Consider the following 23,285-nt stretch of genomic DNA (forward strand, 5'->3'; position numbering starts at 1 on the left):
TATTTTGAAATTCATGTTATGAACGAATAGAGTATAAGATCCCATAAAGAAAATGTGTCGGCTTTATTATTTTTATGGATATAAGCGACGAACCGTCTGCTACCGAAGCCATATCCTACAACGTAAACGATTCAGAAAAAAGTATGAACACATGAAGCTAAATGAACCATATTGTTATCAGATATGTTGAACTCTCACTACTGGTATGGGTACGTTAGATAGCACCGACACCAAACATGATGTTGATAAAAAGACCGAAGACGATGGATGCAAAAGTAAGATATATAGCAATCATCAAATCAGTGAATGTAAATCACAACCTGAGTTACTCACGACTAAAACGAACAAAGTCAGAAGCACTTGGCCAGCTGGCCACATACACAATCCTATCATAAATGTAAAGAACAGGACACGTAGGCCTACTGGTATGTGATCATACCCAGAAATCAGTAACTGTAACAATCACAATAAGATTTTTTTTAAATGTAAATACATTTGTATGATCATTCAGCTGACTTGCGAAATATATTTACATATTTTAATTTAATCATATCAAAATCGACCAAAATATTTTATCTGCAGAGCCATTTAGTAATGTATGAACTTAATCTGAATCATACTTGAACCGTTTGTTGCTATTGGGCTTATATCTGCGACCTCTTCAGAATTAATATAAGTGCTGATCAATCGAATCACACTTATGGGGCAACATCAATCTACATGCATGTTAACAGTATCATTTGGTAATAAGCCACTCCCCTAAAATCAACTCGATTATCATTTCTTTCTAAGGGGTGTGGATGGGATTGTCATTAGAAAAAAATAGTAGACCTATCATAAAGTTCCCAAATTATTTTTACGTAGCAAATATTGTTGTATACATTATAAATTTCATATTTTATTGAACCACATTTCTGTTCATAACTGAAACTTCGGTTTAATCCAATGATACTAGATTACAATAATGAGAAACTTAAGTTTGACAATATATACATGTAAATGAAAAGTGTCTCATTTTGTGCATTGTAAGTTTAATAGTATAGAATTTGATTATTGATATATTGACACAGAATGACAGATTCAAACACATTTTTTCAAAATCCTTTATTTTCCAAAAACTAAAATAAAAATTTCAGGTTGACTGAATTGATCTATAATGAATTAAGATTTTACATGTAGGCCCTATGTATTTATATCCAAATTTATCATCTAATTTTTTTAATAGGTTTCAACAGGCGACACAAAATCAAGCTTATCCAAAAAGCTATGGATGCCAGCCCTGTTGATACCAGGCAACTCAAGAACCTTGCCATCATGTGGGGAGGACTTCTTAGTGACGATATCCGTAAGCAGGCCTGGCCTAAACTTCTAGGTGTAGATGTGGATAACATTACACCAAAACCAGGTGAGTTAAGGTACCTATTTCAAGAATTGTATAGATTTGGTTCCTGAAGGTCTATATGATCTGAAATTCTGAATGTACTAGACCTTTGAATTCTGAAAAGATGCTTTGATGTGTTTAATACCAGGTCAATAGGGCTCATCCCAGCTAGTTTATTTTCAACAAAAGACTACAATTCAAGTGAAGACTGACTTCTGGTCAGACTTGTTGTAATTATTTGTAGTTTGATTTAGGGTAAGATTTTCATACTTTACTTTTAAATTAATTTGATCAACGTGCAGATAAAAAATACTGATGCATATTATTATATTTTCAATTTTTGTTAATTTGATAAAATGTTTTAGGGATTTTTATTGTATTATTGAGAGTTGCAATGGAATATACATGTATTAAATTATATGTACCATTTATTACAGATATAGAAATACTGCATGGCCACAGAGACTACAATCAAGTTGTACTGGATGTTAATAGAACATTAAAAAGATTTCCACCGGGTAAGTCTCCCTTTTTGCAAGATTTGATAATACAAGTTTTGATAATGACTGAGGGGACCTGGGTCTGTTGGCAGTGTGCAAGTTATGAAGATGTACTTGACATATTATTAACACTAACCCCCACTTGGTTTTTTACTGGGTACTGACCATATAAGGGTTAATGTGGTTTTTTCTCTGGATACTCCGGCCTTTTTCCGCCACCCACTGATCCAGACATGTCCTTGGCTGTGAATAGGTTTTAAAACAAAAAGAGCCCGAGCTCAAGCCATCTACAGTACTTCACCTTTGCAGGTAATGTCTTGCATCCAAAATTGATAGCCGATAAAAAGATTTCTAAAATGAACAGAGATGTATACAGCTGGTTACATAGCTGAATCTCATCAATCTCAAACCCATATTACTCCAGTATCTATATCTATATATGATACGTTGTAGAACCTGTTTCCGGTTTTAACACAACGGTAGAGAGAGGATCTTACAGGGCATGTTTAAAAGCCTCCAATGTTGGGGCACATACTACCTTTTCCTCTAAGTGGTTCCAGTCAATGACTGTACGCACAAAGAAGGAATTCCTGTATTGCTCACAGTTGTGTGTCGGTACCGTGAGGGGTTTTGAATTTCTGGTGACATTTTTTTCAACAAAATTTGTGGTGATGTGATTTTCGTAATACTTAGCTTTGATGTTTCTTTTGGGTCGTTGTTTTGTTAAGTACTGATCTGGGGGTATTGATGGTAGCATCCCCTCCACCACTTTATATAGGAAGGTCAGTCTCTGTTGTTCACGTCTGATCTGAAGTGATGGTAGTTTCAGATCCTCTAGCATTCTTGTAACGCATCCTTCCTCCCTGGTCTTGTAGTCATTGGAAATGAATCTGGCTGCTAGTCTTTGTATTCTTTCAAGTTTGTCAATGTCTTTTTTGATATAAGGGTCCCAAATTATTGCACCATACTCAAGGATGGAGCGCACCAGTGAAATATATGCTATTTTTTTGCACGTAGTTGGGCAGTGTTTCAGGTTCCGTTTTAGAAAGCCTAATGTGGAGCTAGCTTTTTTTGCTATTTTTGTTATATGAGTGTCCCATTTCAAATCGTCCGAAACAGTAAGACCAAGATATGGATTGTTTTTTACTTGCTCCAGAATGTGTTCGTTTAAGGTGTAAAATTTGTGACTTTTTCCTTTTATGTTCATGATGTAGCACAGTACCGTACCTTGTTTAATTTAGAATAATACAAAAATACTGATAGATTTTTTTAATTGGTTGTACATTGATAGCAGCCCTGCCCCGATTAAGAAAAAAGGTTTGGTTGAAGTTTGCCTTTATTTTGGCTATTTAAATTGAGCCTAAATTGATCATGTTAGATGCGACTTCTGAAATTGCAAAAACTTCAAATTTAACTGGATGCTCTGTATGAGTATATCAATTCTGATTAGACTTACTAGAAAATAATTTATGTTATTTTCCCCGGTATCCACCTCTTGTACTCAGTAATGTCGTCATCTGCCTGGTGAACTAATAAAAGGGCCATAATTGTATAATTTGCACTTTAGGAAGTAGCGGGATGATACATGGTGTTATCAGACACTAGATAAACTACTGGTCTGATGTGTCTAGACTGAAAGGTCCATATTTGGTGATCAGACTGAAGGTTGTTTCTATATATCAATACTTACACCTACTTTAGTGCAGTTACGTGTGCATGCATGTAATATACAAGGTCAATAATTGTAACTTATTCTAAAAGTACTCTATTTTATGGTCTTTTGATTTTTTGTAGGTTATAATGCATAGAAATCGAAAGGAAAGTTTTGTAAACAATTACCCTTGATTTTTAAAACCAACATGTTACTAATATTAAACCTGATTATAAACCCTGATAAAGTCTCAAATTTATTTCTCTTTTATCTTTCATTCATTGAACAAGATAAAAAGCATGATCAACCTTGATCTTTCAAATCGCAAATTTTAATGCAAGAGGCTCAAGGTCATGACTCATGGTATACATAGTAGCTATACACTAGACTAGAGCATGCTGAGGTGGAAGATACCAAGTTTGTTGAGTAATTGGCATTGACCTTTATATTTATTATAAGGTCACAGGGTCCTTCATAAAATCCTAACATTTATTTCTAGAGTAGAGGCGATTTATTGCCGCTATAGCAGTGCTCCAGTTAAGATGCGTACATGAGAAAAATACCCATTAAAATTTGTCAATTACCTCTAAAAATGGAATGAACAGGAACTGATTATACGTACAAATATTTACATAATGCAACGCAATCATTATGAGAGCTTACGTCCAGAAATAAAATCAAAGGAAATAGGATAAAATCAGAAGACTTCCAGTCTGCATCAACTGTGCTCTTGTTCCAGATAGATAGTCGCACAATTGCTGGTTTGTCATTGATTATATATACATGTATATATAATTACTTTATGCAATAACCATATTATTTTTTCTGATATATCTCTGTTTCTTACATATCTCTGTGATGTTTTGGCTTCTCACAAAAGTCCGAGTTGTACCCCCTCTTTTTAAAAAAAATTACCCACTCATCCAAAAATTATGATTAGAACTGGAGATCTTGGCATGGGAAGAATACGGTTATAATTAGTTACTGTAGTTCTAAAATGATTCTTTTACTAATTTTTCAAAGGTGTATAGACCATAACTGACATCGATTGCATTATATTCCTTATTTTGTCTTTGACAGATCATAACCTATGTGAGCACTATATATATGTGGTGAAGATCATGTTCTAGATAAGTTCACTCATGAGAACACTCTCAGGACTGTCTGCCCATGTGTGATACATTAGAAATGTAACAGGAATGTAGACAGTGAAGATAAAGACGTTATAACAATCCAAACACAGTATCATCATGTCTCCTAGATGGACATTGTATTCATGCCCTCCTGTATACATTGTACCTCATGATCAGCTACCACATTTTGCATCAATATCATGAATAATGCACATTGAACTTCATAGTATGTAATTTTAAAATTTGTAATTTTTCTGATTAACGAAAGGTGCAAAGATGATGTCTTGCATTAATTGCATTCCCTATTTTACATATCTGACAGATCACCTGAAATATAATCCAAAGTAAGTTATCATACTATGTTACATAATTACAAGGTTACAGGATACATTTGGACTATATTTTCAAGCATTTTTGTCGGTGACGTACATTTTTGAAAAATATGTTGAAATCTTGTGTGATAAGTGTGACTTACCAGGTGAGCACTATGTGGTAAGAATCATGTTATAGATAAATTTGTTCATGAATGAGACCATGCACTCATAGGACTGTCTGTCCATGTGTCATAAAATAAAAATCAGAAATGTAATACTGGTGGGTATGTAGACAGTGAAGATAAAGAAGTTATAACAATCCAGACAAAGTATCAAAGTAGATTTCATCATCATGTCTCCTTGATCTGTATATATATACACAGTGTAACTTCCCAAAACCGAACCTTCACAAAATCGATCACCTCTAGAAACCGAACATGGATGTCGTGTACAGAGACATGTATATGTAGAATTATTTTGAAATAAAAGGAACATGCATGCATTATATGTTTCGATTTATTATTAGGGAAGCATTATACTTATAGCCCGCTAAACCTGCCTATATTATTCGGCTTTTTTTTTGCCTGATGTATAGTTTATATATTAGGCAAACAAAAGAAAAAAAGTCTAATAATATAGGCAGGTTTAGCAAAATACATTAAACAGTACATTAACCAATATTTTAAAAAAGAAAGGAAAGACAGTTTTGATTAGTATAAAACACATTTAACAACCACAAAGTTTTTATCAAAAATTACTTTCATCAGTTTACATGTAATACTGATAAAAGTGCTCTACAGTTGTGACAAATCTATTTAACTGCTGCAGTAGTCACAGAAGGAAATAAATTACAGTTTGACACACTATCACAAGGAGACATTGGCATTTTTATTTGCATTCCCAAAACACGTACCCCAGACTCTCCATTGAAACCCATATTATACATATTCCACATGCACTTACTATATACGCACCCTCAGCATGCACTACAGAGTCTATGATATCCTAAAATGATAATGGATAATTAACTGGTATTTATCTTTATTAAGTCAGTACATGCATTAATTGTAATTATGCAAATATGAAATTAGCATTAAGAAGTTCAGTTGAACAATGAACATCATACCAAGTACAAAAAGGTCATGATGCACTGGGCTGCAATTGCCTTCCCATTTGGTCTTTTCCCTGTACATTTTCGTCAGCTGAATTTGGCTGTATTACAGTAAATACTCTTTTGATAAGATTTGAAAGTACAGTCTTATACCTTGGTAAAGATAATGTGATTTAAAAATCAGTCTATCATTATGGATTGAGACCTTGATTCAAGTTTGTTGTTTTGAATCCCAGCTGTTTGACCTTGACTCTGGGTGTGTGATGGGTTGGACATCTGGAAAACTGCCAAACAATAGCCTTCACTTGAGGTTAAGTTCAGTCTTTAGACTGGTTTGTGGCAAACATCTTCCAGATATGTCCTTCACCTTTTTTGGTTGTTCTGTCCCTAAACAATAGGAAATATTTTACACTATTTTTCCGGAAAAAAAAAAGTTTCTTAAAAACAATCATATGTAAGAAAATTGGTATCAATGATGATGTGTACAACACAAAGACAATGCATGATTCTCTGTGTAATCTACGTTAATAATAAATATAAATTTTGCTGCTTTTGCCGTCTGACAAAGTGCATAGTCAATGAATGTGAAGTACAATAGGACAATGTGGCCAAAAACTGAAATTTAAGACGAAAATTAACATTTTTTTGAATTAAATTATTCAGAAGGTGATAGGTGATGATGAGTGTAGTATAAAGGGTAATAATATAAGGACTAACAACTTTTTGTGATTCTACAAAATTATCAATCTCATTTTACATTCCTACTTTAAGAATTAAAAACCGTTTTGGTTTAGGTATGTAGCTTTAAAAGATATTAGTCTATTTGATTATGAAGGCTTATAACACGATGAAATAATTCTTTTTAGGAAAAAGATAGCTATATATACATTGTATTACATTTAAATCTAATAAAATATCCCACGATATTAACACTAAAAAACAGATGTATATGGTAAGGCCAGACCATATTAAGGAAAATCTTACATGTATAGCATAGATATCAGTTTGATAAACGTATCGATATATTTATACCTTAATTAGCAATATTTAAATAACTGTATGTTAACATATATATTCAATGAGTAGTCCATTAATTAGTCTTCAAACATTCTACCATTAAAATCATTCACCTCTGATAAATTAAAACAAAGAATCCATGTGATCTTTCTGTTAAAACATTCCATAAACATCTATCAATGACTCAAATGATTCAGTGAGATAGCACTTTAAATATAAAGTACATACCGTAAAATCTTTCACATATTTTTCTGTGCTCAAATAAAATTTGAAATTCAGGGTGTGCAAATGACAGATTTTCAAATTTACGAGGAGGAAAAGTAAATTCTTAGGAGCTGTTGTTTTTTTAATATTAAAGTATGGATATAACATAGTTATACCACAGCCTCCCAAAACACTCATGAACTAGTCACACATTTTCATGATATATTGACATTAGCAATATTTAAATAACTGTATGTTAACATATATATTCAATGAGTAGTCCATTAATTAGTCTTCAAACATTCTACCATTAAAATCATTCACCTCTGATAAATTAAAACAAAGAATCCATGTGATCTTTCTGTTAAAACATTCCATAAACATCTATCAATGACTCAAATGATTCAGTGAGATAGCACTTTAAATATAAAGTACATACCGTAAAATCTTTCACATATTTTTCTGTGCTCAAATAAAATTTGAAATTCAGGGTGTGCAAATGACAGATTTTCAAAATTTACGAGGAGGAAAAGTAAATTCTTAGGAGCTGTTGTTTTTTTAATATTAAAGTATGGATATAACATAGTTATACCACAGCCTCCCAAAACACTCATGAACTAGTCACACATTTTCATGATATATTGACATAACTGGCAGGCCTTTCAAAACGACATTTTGCATTTCATGAAGTTTTTAAACAAAACAAAACCATAGAGTGAGTTTTAGACTGTTTGATTAAGCACTTGTTCTGTTCTGGCTGTAGGTTGAAGACTTTTCTCCACATGCTATGTTGTAGATACCATGTGAAGTTGTAATATTAATGAAAACAAATTTTGTGATGAAAGTATTCACAGATAAAGTAAGAGTTTATATACATGTATAACTAACTTGATAAGTAAGTTGAAGACTAGTACAGTTAATAACAGATATATTTATATCCTTTTAATGTGATCAAATTTCTTCATTTTAATGTAACGTTAACCCCATCAATTTTTTGACTAATTACTAAATACTATATACCGGAGTATGTACTTAATTACATGTTTTCTGTTGGGATGATATATTTTGAAACTTTGATTAAATGAAAATGGACAGTTATCATGTAATGTGTATACATCAAAATGCTCCAATATACCAAGCTGTAATTGATGATTCATGTGAATGGTCTGCAGCACGTCTGCTAACCACTGACAGGTAGCTCGTCTGTTAACCAGAGGGTTTGCCATACCATTGTTTCCTGTTCACATAATCTATGGTGTAAACACCTTTATCTATCTGTCCTTGAATTAAATACTTAGTAAGTGAGAGAATATGAGTTAAATCCTTATCTTATTAAGATTTGAATTTATAAATGATTTCCTGAATGGACTAGATTCTTTGCCAGTCCCTGGTCATGTAATTATACGGTGAGCGGTTATCAGTACATGGATTCGCGGTTATCAGTACATGGATTCAATGACCTTGAGACAACATCATATAACTGGACATCCATCCTTGACTTGTTACTGAACTGGTCAGTCTATGGCCTTATTCAGTTTATATACCTTGATAAATACGTATTCAATGTATTTAACATGGTTGTTATTTTAGTTCTCTATTAAGGCACCAGGTAAAGTTCATTGGCTTTTGACCAGATCTCTCAAGTACGTTACTGCTGAAAAATGAAAGTATATTTTATACACCTTCTTTATAGATAGTACCACCTCTTACCCTTTCTTGTTCTCAGTATAAGATGATAATTGCTACCTTTACTTTAGTATACATACCAGCTAGGGGTATATTAAATAAATAATTATAATGTTAAAGATATTTAATGAAATATTGCGCACAATTCCACAGGATGTCATAATATGGCTGTAAATCTTTCCATTTTACTCATAGAGGAGGATTTTGTTTATAAAGAGAACTTTCAGAGGTGCCCCAATTTTTCAATGTCTTTAATGAATTATTTTAACTGTGATTGCAAATGACATGCAGGATTTTGTCTTAATTGATTTTGGGCTGAAAACATGTGATTTCTAACATGAAATTTTCCACAACTCAAGCTTTAAATTTCCTCAAATCAACAAAATTCAACAAATAGAAATTAAGATCAACTGTCTTTTATTTCTTGCACTTACATGTAATTGGAACAATTCAAATGAAATTATGTTGAAGGTCAGTTCAAGCATTCAATTTGAATTTTTAGTAGCCTCAAAAGAAATTAAAGTTGGTTTAAAGTACGAAGTTTGATTATTTACCACTCATATAAGTTTTGCTAGGTTGCATCTAATTATAATTAGCTATTGTTGTAGTGGAAAAGACATCACCTTCTGACTGATGTTTCCGTTACTGCAAGTTCCCTCTACAAAGGTATGGGAAACCAAATCAGGTAAGACAGACCATCGATGGAAAAGTCAGTCAGACGGTGATATCTTTTCCGCTACAACAGTAGCTACATCTACTCTAAGTAAGAGTTCTGTCTGCATGATAATCTATATAAATGTACCCAAATAGTTGTTGTTCTTTCTAGGTTTGGAAGAGGAACATCAGATGTCATTACAAGATAAACTATATTTTTAAATGTATGTTGTTCTATTAATAGGTATGGAGGAGGAACATCGGATGTCATTACAGGATAAACTAGATATTTAAATGTATGTTGTTCTATTTATAGGTATGGAGGAGGAACATCGGATGTCATTACAGGATAAACTAGATATTTAAATTACGTTGTTCTATTTATAGGTATGGAGGAGGAACATCGGATGTCATTACAGGATAAACTAGATATTTAAATTACGTTGTTCTATTTATAGGTATGGAGGAGGAACATCGGATGTCATTACAGGATAAACCAGATATTTAAATGTATATTGTTCTATTTATAGGTATTGAGGAGGAACATCGGATGTCATTACAGGATAAACTAGATATTTAAATTACATTGTTCTATTTATAGGTATGGAGGAGGAACATCGGATGTCATTACAGGATAAACCAGATATTTAAATGTATATTGTTCTATTTATAGGTATTGAGGAGGAACATCGGATGTCATTACAGGATAAACTAGATATTTAAATGTATATTGTTCTATTTATAGGTTTTGAGGAGGAACATCAGATGTCATTACAGGATAAACTAGATATTTAAATTACATTGTTCTATTTATAGGTATGGAGGAGGAACATCTGATGTCACTACAGGATAAACTAGATATTTAAATGTACGTTGTTCTGTTTATAGATATGGAGGAGGATCATCGGATGTCATTACAGGATAAACTAGATGTTTAAATGTGCGTTGTTCTATTTATAGATATGGGGGAGGAACATCTGATGTCACTACAGGATAAACTAGATATTTAAATGTACGTTGTTCTATTTATAGGTATTGAGGAGGAACATCGGATGTCATTACAGGATAAACTAGATATTTAAATTACATTGTTCTATTTATAGGTATGGAGGAGGAACATCTGATGTCACTACAAGATAAACTAGATATTTAAATGTATATTGTTCTATTTATAGGTATGGAGGAGGAAATTCTGATGTCACTACAGGATAAACTAGATATTTAAATGTACGTTGTTCTGTTTATAGATATGGAGGAGGATCATCGGATGTCATTACAGGATAAACTAGATGTTTAAATGTGCGTTGTTCTATTTATAGATATGGGGGAGGAACATCTGATGTCACTACAGGATAAACTAGATATTTAAATGTACGTTGTTCTATTTATAGGTATTGAGGAGGAACATCGGATGTCACTCTAGGATAAACTAGATATTTAAATTATATTGTTCTATTTATAGGTATGGAGGAGGAACATCTGATGTCACTACAAGATAAACTAGATAATTAATTGTATGTTGTTCTATTTATAGGTATGGAGGAGGAACATCTGATGTCACTACAAGATAAACTAGATATTTAATTGTACGTTGTTCTATTTATAGGTATGGAGGAGGAACATCGGATGTCACTCTAGGATAAACTAGATATTTAAATTATATTGTTCTATTCATAGGTATGGAGGAGGAACATCTGATGTCACTACAAGATAAACTAGATAATTAATTGTATGTTGTTCTATTTATAGGTATGGAGGAGGAACATCGGATGTCACTCTAGGATAAACTAGATATTTAAATGTATATTGTTCTATTTATAGGTATTGAGGAGGAACATCTGATGTCACTCCAGGATAAACTAGATATTTAATTGTACGTTCTATTTATAGGTATGGAGGAGGAACATCTGATGTCACTCTAGGATAAACTAGATATTTAAATGTATATTGTTCTATTTATAGGTATGGAGGAGGAACATCGGATGTCATTACAGGATAAACTGGTAGACCTCATTATGAGAGTACTGGTCAAACACCCAGAGCTACATTATTATCAGGTTAGTGCTTCACCCCTGAGATTTCAAAATGGATTATTCGAGTCTTTGAAATAGAAGAGTCTATATTAGTCCTCAGGGGTGAATGGGTTAAACCATATTAAAACACTTTCTTTGAAAAATATTCCCAGTCATACTTAAAAACAAGAAAGAGAAAAGTACCAATTAATTATGCAAAATTTGAAAAATACACCAATTATTATCATGTTGATAAGTATGAAAAAAAACACCAATTAATATCATATTAATTAAAAAGTATGAAAAAACACCAATTAATGTTGATAAGTAATACAAATGTATTTTTATAGATCATCCTGATAATGTTCTAGTTCAAAGAAAAATTCTAAACTTGACATTGGTGTTAATGACAAAATTTTCTGATGTGGTTTTGATGATAATTCTACTGTTGACAGGGTTACCATGACATCTGTGTAACATTTCTACTGGTTACTGGAGAAGACGTAGCGTTTGCCCTCATGGAATGGCTATCTGTGAACCATCTAAGGTCTCTAATTATAACACCTTTGCTATAAATTGCTTAACAACATGTTTTGAATTTAAAATCTAATATATTTGCTATGATTAACTCTTAACTCACCATAATCATCCCCATTTTATTAGGTCATCTGACCAAAGGTCAGGATGACCTATTGTCATCGTGTTTCGTTGTCGTCGTGCGCCGTCTGCCGTGCATCGTGCGTAAAACTATTGATATGTTTAGCCTACTCCTCCTAAACCCTTGAGTGAATTACATCCATATTTGGTGTGAAACATCCTTGGGGAAGGACAATCATATTTTATATAAATGAGATAGGTCCAACCCCTTGGGGCAGAGGGGCAGAGGGGCAGGGCCCTAAAAGGGCAAATTTTCTTAATTTTAGCATTAAAATCCTACTCCTCCTTCATCCTTGGAAGGATTTCTTCTATATTTGGTGTAAAATATCATTGGGGAAGGAAATCATATTTTATATAGATGAGCCTGGTCCTACCCCTAGGGGCTGAGAGGTGGGGCCCCAAATGGGGAAATTTTCTTAATTTTAGCTTTAAAATCCTTCTCCTCCTTCATCCTTGGATGGATTTCATCCATATTTGGGGTGAAACATCATTAGGGACGGACAATCATATTTTATATAAACGAGCCTGGTCCGACCCCTAGGGGCTGAGGGATGGGGCACCAAAAAGGTTATTTTTAGCTTTAAAATACTACTCCTCCTTCATCCTTGGATGGATTTCATCTGTATTTGGTATAAAACATCATTGGGGAAGGACAATCATATTTTATATAAATGAGCCTGGTCCGACCCCTAGGGGCTGAGGGTAGGGGCCCAAATGGGGAAATTTTCTTAATTTTAGCTTTAAAATCCTACTCCTCCTTCATCCTTGGATGAATTTCATCCATATTTGGTGTGAAACATCATTTGGGATGGACAATCATATTTTATATAAATGAGTCTGGTCCGACCCCTAGGGGCTGAGGGGTGGAACCCAAAAAGGGCAAATTTTCTTAATTTTAGCTGGCACACTTCCTGTTTTAGGCTTCGGTCTCCGATCTCAATGAAAATTGGTCTATAGGGGTTTTAATTGATGCCGAACAACATGCAAACATTTTCGTAAAGATTTTGGTATTCCAAGATGGCCGCTGGCACACTTCCTGTTTTAGGCTTCGGTCTCCGATCTCAATGAAAATGGTCTATAGGGGTTTTAATTGATTCAGAAGGAGGAACTTTAGGTAAGGACAATCATATTTTATAAAGGACCGCAGAGCTAAGAACCATGGGGATAGTACGGCGGAGGTCCAAAATGGGAGCTTTGTTGAAATTTGGCTTTAAAATCTGACTCCTCCTTATATTAATCCTTGAATGGGTTACAACCATATATGGATGAAGGGCCAAGTTTGTTCAACAAATGACATTTACCTATTTCAGAAACTTAACATATTCAACTAAGGAGTTCCTTGTATTGTTTATATCAATCGTTAACCAATACGTATACTTTATACTGTGACTTTGTTGTTTTGTGCCATGAGTCAGATGACCGTTAAGGCCCATGGGCCTCTTGTCTTATAAGGTCATCTGACCCTTCGGGTCAGGATGACCTATAATCGTCATGTTTCGTCCGTCGTCGTGCGCCGTCCGCCGTGTGTGTAAACATTTCATATTTTGAACTTCTTCTCAAGTTCTACCGGTGCGATTTAGCTGAAACTTACATGAAATGATCCTTACAAAATCCCAACAAAGTGTTGTTATTTTTTGGGTAGTTCTGAAGTCCAAGATGGCCGCCACAGCCGCCATCTTGAAAACACATTTTGAACTTCTTCTACCGGTATGATTTAGCTGAAACTTACATGAAATGATCCTGACATGGTCCCGACAAAGTGTTGTTATATTTCGGGTGGATCCGAAATCCAAGATGACCGCCACAGCCACCATCTTGAAAACACATTTTGATCTTCTTCTCAAGTTCTGCCAGTGCGATTTGGCTGAAACTTACTTGAAATGATCCTGACATGGTCGACAAAGTGTTGTTATTTTTCGGGTTGATCCACAATCCAAGATGGCCGCCACAGCTGCCATCTTGAAAAGACATTTTGAACTTCTTCTCAAGTTCTACTGGTGTGATTTAGCTGAAACTTACATGAAATGATCCTGACATAGTCCTGACAAAGTGTTGTTATTTTTCGGGTCGATCTGAAATCCAAGATGGCCGCCACAGCCGCCATCTTGAAAACACATTTTGAACTTCTTCTCAAGTTCTACCAATGCGATTTGGCAGATTCTTGCCTGAAATGATCCTGACACAGTCCTGACAAAGTGTTGTTATTTTTCGGGTCGATCTGAAATCCAAGATGGTCGCCACACCCGCCATCTTGAAAACACATTTTGAACCTCTTCTCAAGTTCTACCGGTGCGATTTGGCTGAAACTTGCATAAAATGATCCTGACATGGTCCCGACAAAGTATTGTTACATCTCTGGTTGATCCCAAATCGAAGATGGCTACCATGGCACTATATCTAATTAATTTCCCATATGTTAAGGCCCTTGGGCCTCGTGTTTGAAATCAAATTTGGTGAAAGAAATTGAAAATGATCCTGACATTGTCCTGACATGGTCCTGACAAAGTGACACCATATATAATTAATTTTACTATTGCCAAGGTAGTCAGATGACCGTTAAGGCCCTTTTGGCCTCTTGTTTCAAATGTTTCTCTTTTTAATTTTCGATTATTGGTGTTGAAGTCACCAGTTTGTGTTGTATAGTCGTAATTAGCTCCCAAAATAAAAGCAATCTTAGACGCACATTCTGTTCTGACAGCAACAATATATTGCACCTTTTTTTGAGACTGGCCACTGGTACCAGTTGCTAGAATATTAAAACCATACCTAAAATTTGGCTTGATTATTTTTGTCTCAAATGCAGATCTGATCCTAAGTATCAAACTGGGGGAGATAATCTATTATAAAACTCTGAGAATAGAATAGAATAGAATGAATAGAAAGTCTTATCAACAACTTAGGGTCTGGTGGCCAGTCTACCCTTCTTTAAGCAATAGTTATTTATTTTCCAGGGACTTTATGGATTCCAACATGGACAGGACCAAACACATACTAAACTACCTGTATCCTATAGTGGGCAAGTCTAAACCACAACTGAGGGACTTTATGGAGGAGTAAGTGAGACATATGTTACCTAATATAAAGTCACCACACACAGGTGTATAACACATGATTCAGGATCGTTTTACTGAATATTGCTGTCTGGGTTGACAAACCAGAGTGTCTGTCGTACCAGTATATTATATATATACTGATTGATTTGATGAATTATTGCCACATAACGTAGAGTAAACAGATTTTTTGGAAATTAGATTTTGACATTTACATCCATAAACTTAATGTTTTATAGATCTAGACTTCATGATTTGTTATTAATAATACATGCATCATCAAACTTTCTAATACTTACATGTAAAGCATATTATAACAACAGAAAACTTAAGAAATTTGCTTCATTTGAATTATTTGCAAGTGTTAATTGTACAAATAAATGCTAATTGTTATGATCAATTTATCAATTGACCTGTTTGTTCCAATTTCTTACTGCTATTTTAGGATATTGTCAGAAAAATAAATTCTCATTAGCTTAGATAATCAGGTAACCATTTTTTAACAGGTCAGAGGTCATATTATTTACTTGGTAATATAAGCTATTTATTATGTAAATAGGTCGGAGGTTGGTTCCGTATTCAGTCTCAGCTGGTTGATCACATGGTACGGACATGTTCTAGATGACCTACGCCACATTGTGCGGTTGTATGACTTCTTCATCGCCTGTCACCCTCTTATGCCCATATACCTGGCAGCTGTTGTAAGTATATTGTTATTATTTTCAGATAGCTACAAGCATATTGGATGTATGTGTATAGTCTTATGTCAGTAGTCATTTATTGGGCATTGTAAGCTATGGTGACCGAGTGGTTACCATGGCCACAAGCCTTTCACCTCTCTGTTGGTCACATGTTGGAATCCCACATGGGCCATGCCAGTTGCCAGCTACTGACCACTGGGCATTGGTCTGGGTTTTTTTCTCCAGCTACGTATACACTGACTTTATTTCATCCTTGTCCAAAACTTGGCATGTGCAATAAATAACTCTTACCTGATTGTTGGGAAGGCGTTGAATGAATCAAACCAAATGTATTCTAATCAAATGTTGTAGATTTTTATTACAAAAGTGTAAGGGGACATGATGTTAGTTCTGTGTCCTAAAATATTTAGGCAAATGAGTTTGTTTAAATAATTTAGCTATTTTATATATTAAAGATTTAAATGAAATAATTTCTTTTCAGCAACCAACTAGCCTTGGAATACATTTATTAATATTTGTAATATGTTGCAATAAAAGACTACTAGTTATGTTTGTTAAAAAATAATGATTCTGAAATTACTGTGTCTTAAAGATGCTCCACCGACAGAGCATAAACAATACTCATCAATTGAACAATAATTGGTGTTTAATCGTGTATGAATATGTCTAATTAACACAAAAAATAATATGAGATAATTTATTTTGCTTTTGGTGCATCCACAATCAATAATTCATTTCATATAGGACATAGTGCCATAGAATTTTTTCGGATGCAATTAATTATTTTTCATATTTTTGTCTTGGAGTAAGATGAGAAGCTCAAACTTTGCAATGGTGGTAATGGTGTAAAGTAAGTAACTTTTGTAACTGAAGAAAAATACTCGTTTGTTCCTGTTTTTGATAATGAAAAAATATCATTTGTCAGCGGTGGAACATCTTTAAATGAAATATAAATGTTACCGAGTCAGGTCAAAGGAGAAGGTACGTTAAGACTAGAATATGGCCTCAAAATTAATTCTCCAGTAAAGAACAACATATTTTGCCATATAACAGCTGAAAACATTTGCTAACACATTACATCTCGAAAATATCCCGCATGTGCCAATTATGTTCACTATGACGTCATCAACATGCAGTTTCCCGCCATTTTTCACAAAACTCCTTACTTTTTGAGTGGTTTTCTCTAAAAATGAATGTGGCCGCCTTCGTGGAGCAGAAAGAGATTTTCACATGTTGTGTATCGTGTATTTACGCATATCCATGCAAAATGTAAAGTTGCTCCAAGGTGGCAGCCAAATCCATTTCAAGCCTTTTCTAACCTAAAGATGATGAATTTCTAGCAAAATTTGGCGAGAAGAGGAACATCATCAATTTGATGACGTCATAGGTGGGACACTTCGTGTACATGGTTATAAAAAATTATGTTTTGATGAATGGCAAGTATGAGAGTATTTATTGATATGAAGTTAATGGGGATCAGAGTTTGAAAAATTAAGGCCAAATACTGGTCCTATCATATCTACTCCTTTATTTTAGATATGATAAAGGCATTTACACCTTATTTTAAATTGAAAATCAATCAGAAAGCAAAATGAGCTAAGAAATAGGGCTGCTGAAAAACAGTATTAAATATCAGAACAAAATATCACTGATAGAGAATTAAGACAGGTTTGTTGTTCTAGAATCTAGTGTACTGTGAAGAGAATTCAGTTTTAATAGTGAGGTTCTGTTTTTGTTGCAGATTGTGTTGTACCGTGAGAAAGAGATTATGTCCAGTGAGTGTGATATGTGTGTGTTACATGGACTGTTATCTAAGATTCCAAACAATTTACCGTTTGAGCTTCTGATCAGGGAAGCAGGCGATCTGTTTATCCAGTACCCGCCCACTCAGCTTGCCAATGAAGCTATTAAATCCTACAAGAGGAAAGCGTAAGTATCTTTCCACCAAAGAAAATGTCCTTTGCTCTCTAAAATTATCTATTCAATACAATAAATCCCTTAATTATGCAGAGTTATCTCCCCTCTTCATCGTTAGTTGGCTTAAATTGTTTCATTACCCTCTTGTGAAATTGGTGTCATTTAGTTAATAAAGCAAAAAACTATTTTAACTATGTACATAATTTAACCTGCTGACTGAAACTTTATTCTGCATAAAGGTAGAAAACTTTTAAATTATATTATATATTAGCATGTACAAATTTAATGAAATGAAAGCAGAAATTATTGCTTCTTTAAATTACTACATCCATAACTACATGTGTGTAGGAAGATGTCTCTTAAAAAAGGAATCAGTATTTATAAACAATGTATAGATAATAGTTAACATTTTCTTATGGGAAAAATATTGAAATGTACAAGTTATCTCCCTTTATATGTTTTCTCCTGTGTGTCTACAGGTTGGTTGTTACCGGTAAGAAGTCCATACAGAAGTATGCGACACGGAGAGGCGGAGAAGGTTCCTGGTTCTGGCGCTACTTAGCCCCTGATGTAGGAGGTGGTTACTTTAGGGTCACAGCATTCGTAGTGGTGGCTCTACTGTCGTCTGCTGCCTGGAACATGTGGGCCGCACGCGAGTGGTGAAGAGGATGGTTATAGAACTTTATTCACGATTGTTAACTTTAAACCTGTGATTTCTAGAATATATTATTGTATTTCGTGAAGTTGTTAAGTTATAGTCCATGGCCTACGTCAAGGTCAGTTGTTATCTAGCAATGTTCAGTCCAGTATTAAGGGCTTGATTATGAACTTTATTTGCAATATTGTTTTTGAATATTTGTTTCTTTTTTTTGTGAGTCATCTTTTGGAAGTCATGTGCTTACACAGCCCCTGATATATCATGATAGTACCACTGTCAACATCAGCGTTGAAATGACCTTAATTTTTTGGCAAATCTCAAAAGGTCTAGAACAATATGACATTTGGCTACCAGGGGATACACACACATATGTGTCTCGGAGAAAAAATTTAAAACTTTGTTAAAAGACATATGTTAAAAGTCTTAATGGTATAAGAAAGGAAATGTCCTTTAATTACCTTGATATATCAAAATTCATTTGATAAGAAGAAATGAATAAAAGTCATCTAGAATTGGTGCAGGCTCAGATTGTTCCTAGTGATACTTGTATTTTTGACATAGATTTATCTACAAAATGATGTGTTGTGTTTCTGAGCATAAGACTACTGTAAGTAGTAGAAGTGTTTAAAGTGTCTGATATTATGCTACCATCCCCTAGCTTCCAGATTAATTACGGCTTTTTCTATAGCTTAATCTTCTCTGGGTTACAGTCAGTGGTAGAAAGGCTTGAGTATATAATATTTCGTTTTTACATATTACAGAGTTATCTCCCATGTGGGGAGGTATCGATTGTGACCTCATTACTTTGTGAGAACAAATTACATTCTTTTTATTTTTTTTGAAAAATATCATGTTACTCTCACAAAGACATGAGGTAACAATAAATACCTACCCGCAAAGGGCAGGTAACTCTGTAATATGTAATTACAAAATTCTTGTCCTTAATTGCTTTCCACTTTTGGGTCCCAATAACTCAGTTGTGAAGGTATTAGATATACTACTATTACCCATTAGCTGTGAGTTCGAGCAGTTGCAAGATGGGTACTAATTGGGTGTTGGTTGGTAGTTTTCCCTAGATTTTTACTTTGACAGCTAGCGTTTTCCTACCACCAACAGCTATCCATGTTTAAATGGTTACCTCTTTAAGTAACGTTGATGGTACCTCAGACAAAGCCATCCAAACCATGTTATATTTTATTCTTTTGCAAGTAATGACTATTAGTGTGTGCCATTTCTTGTGATTTTCTTAAATTAAGTGGATTTCATGTAGGCTGATACATGCTTTTATTTTTATTTTTTCATTTTCATGAACAGCCCATTTTCCTAAATAATCATACAGTTCCAAGATCATGGTGAGAAACTCCATTGTTAATAGTTTTTTGTACTAAAGAATTGCTTTTGAATCTCGATGATTGAAAACATAAGATCATGTTCAGATTGATGACACATCCAAACTCACTCACTTTATTATATTATCATTTTATCAATTACCATTCACAAAAGTAACATTAGCTGGGTTTTTTGGCTACATGTAAATTAATGAAAACACATGTACATATTATTGTAACAAATCAGTTTCTACAAAAATATGTATACAAAATAATGTGTTAGATTTGTGTGGATGTATCTGAAAATGTATGATACGGGGGGTACATAAATTATAATAAAACAATGTAATTCCTTGTTAACATACACATATGTACAGGACTAGGTTCATAGTCAATGAAAAGATTCATACAGGTTCCATTAGAATTTCATGTACCAAGGATATGGGAATAGAATGATCAAAGGACTAAATAATGCCTGATTGGAGACTGTTCTATACACTGCAAACTCTGATTTACAAAATCATGGATATTGATCTAGATATGTAGGAATATTTTGATAAAAATACTCCTGTGTTATTTATTTATGTTTCTTGTGGAAATATTTGTTCATTGCACTTGCTTGTATAAGGCATGAATTGAAAGAAGTATGAGATGTATGATCATATGTGTATGATATATATATAATTATATCATTGTTTATTTTAGCATCATATTTAATTGCTGTCCATTGCAACATTTTCGCCATTTTCATGAAGCATTACCAGTTTCATAAGGTATATCCTGTCTGTATTGCAAAATCTATATTTATTAATTTATTCATAATTACAAGCATTACCTAGCCTATAATTCTTATTTAACATTTGTACTTTGATGGAAGGAGTTTGTCACTGTGTGATGTATGTGTGTTTCGATAGACAAAAGTATATATTTCTGAAAATTGTGTTTGAATGAAAACAGTTATTTTAAACTCATTGACCCTGAGGACACATTTGAACTCTTCTAATCCAAAGACTAAAAGTGTTCATAATGAAATTCAAGGGGTGAACGGATTACTATGGTAAGCAGTGGAGACAATCAGACATCTGGATACATATGTGTAGGCAAATTAAAAAAACAAAATCATGTCTAAGGCTAGTATATTATGTTATATTTTTCTTTTGTAATTTTCATAGCTATGTTTGTTGATTAAAATATCTATTACACTTTTGCTACTTCAATCATTTCAGATTTTACAGAGATTACTGGTGATGCTGATTTAGTATAGATGAAATAATTTTGATTGACAAATACATATCCCTAGCTTGTAGGCCTAGCCTGTCAAAAGCATACTAAACTTAAAAGTATGTATCACATTTGTTATTGTGTATCATTACTGCAAATGTTGTGTATTAATGGACATGTGAAACATCTTGGAATCAATTTAAATACATCATAAAGTAGTTATAGATTTAGATAATGGATTTAGATAAGTTAAGAGTAATATCAACACAAACTACCTGATGATTTTTTTTTTTAAATTTTTTTTTACTTTTTTTTCCCTCAGCTATTGTATGCATTTCTCTTGTTAGTGATAATAGGGCTCTGAATACCACTAAACTATGACGATGAATCTGTTTATAATACCGGTGACAGTGATGTACTAGTAACATTGAATTATTTTTCATTATCTTTCTTCAGGTTACTACAAGTCAGCATAAAGATTTACATGACATAGATTTATAGTGTTAAATCGCGCCACTTTTAATAAGTATCTAGGGCCTTTTGATATGACAAAAAAAAATGAAAAAAGTTTGAATCTGAATTGAAAGTGTATCATTGCATATAGGTGCATAAATATACATTCATCACACAAAATGATCATAACTTGTGATTATTTTTTATGTCACTTTTTTAGAAGTATTTGATACATGAAACTTAATGATGGCCTATGATAAAAAAAATATGCATTAGATATTAGAATAGAATATGATATTATGATTATATGGCAGGACAGAGATACAGACAGGAGGATAGAAGGAAAAAGGATTCTGCTAAAATGTAATGATGATACATTTCAAATATTTATAAAAATCATCCATTGTTTTTAATATACAACTGAAGGAGGTGTCTTCTAGAGATTTCTGGATCCTATTTGAATATCCAGAAAATAGCAAGTGTAATTGAAAAGTGTTGTTTTTTTCTGTTGAAAATTTTGAAATGTATGATGTTTGCTTGAAGCTTGATTCACAGCACTTTCCCAAATTTATCTGGTACTAATTAAATGATAATCATTCAAAGTGAAATGTGCTTCATAAGCGTGGTTACACTCTGGCTTTGGACCAGTAAATGGGAACATTATAATGTTGTAATATTTCATGTGCAATAAAAACTGTCATTGATTATATTTCATAGTTATGTTTATTATTAATTATATAATCCTAAACATATACCTGATGAACAATCATTTATCATACAGATATGTCGCTCATGGACTGTGTTACATTAGCTAGAGAATATGACCACATCCCATAATTGGTCAACAAGATGGCCGACAGGCTGCATCTTGGATTTTGATAGTTGAAGTTTGTTAACGTTATTTCTCAGAAAGTACTGAAGGGATCTGATTCAAATTTAATGTTTCCCTACAGGTTTAGTTCTGCTTATTGCAGTTTGGGACCAATCGATGAGCAAGATGGCGGCTTATATTATGATAATCGAAGATTATTACTGCTATTTTTCAGAATGTACTGAAGGGATCTGTCTCAAATTTCTTGTGCAGTTCCCCTAGGGGTCTAGTTGTGCGTATTGCATTTTCGGACAGGTTAGTGAACAAGATGGCCGAACGGCCGCCATTTTGGAATTTGATAATCAAATATTGTTACCGCTATTTCTCAGTATTGAAGCGATCTGTCTAAAATGTCATGTGCAGGTTCCCCTAGCACATTAGTTACGCATATTGATTTTGGGACTGAGATTGTGAACAAGATGGCCGACAGGTATTTGTCTTGAATTTTGATAATTGTTTGTTTCTGCTATACATCTCATAAAGTACTGAAAGGGTCTTTCTCAAATTTAACATGTAGTATGTAGTAAAAGTTTGAAAAGCAGAGAAAAGATCCCTCTTTCCATTGTCGGACATATATCATTCTTTGGTGGGTTCCAAGATCCCTCTGGGATCTCTTGTTCATGTGTTAATGACCTTTTCATTCTTTGTGCTTCACTTTCAGAGTGAACTATCCACTTGTGTGGTCTTGTAATATCTATTCCATTATGAGATTTAGGCTTTTTGAACAATTTTATCCCAGAAAACAATATTTCTGCAATTATGCAAG

At 33.6% G+C, this 23,285-nt stretch overlaps 1 protein-coding gene across 1 annotated transcript; it reads left to right on the forward strand.

The window, feature by feature from the left end:
• The first annotated feature begins 91 nt into the window (after positions 1–91).
• Positions 92–22,357, forward strand: LOC138315265 (TBC1 domain family member 20-like). The gene is made up of 9 exons (XM_069256153.1): positions 92–275; positions 1,226–1,405; positions 1,819–1,899; positions 11,614–11,708; positions 12,119–12,210; positions 15,272–15,373; positions 15,930–16,071; positions 17,813–18,000; positions 18,468–22,357. Exons 1-9 carry the CDS (start codon positions 206–208, stop codon positions 18,649–18,651), a joined length of 1,134 nt encoding a protein of 377 aa, XP_069112254.1. The 5' UTR covers positions 92–205; the 3' UTR covers positions 18,652–22,357.
• The last annotated feature ends 928 nt before the right edge of the window (positions 22,358–23,285 follow it).

Source organism: Argopecten irradians, chromosome 2, assembly GCF_041381155.1.
Source record: "Argopecten irradians isolate NY chromosome 2, Ai_NY, whole genome shotgun sequence".
In the NCBI taxonomy this organism is placed as follows: Eukaryota; Metazoa; Mollusca; class Bivalvia; order Pectinida; family Pectinidae; genus Argopecten; species Argopecten irradians.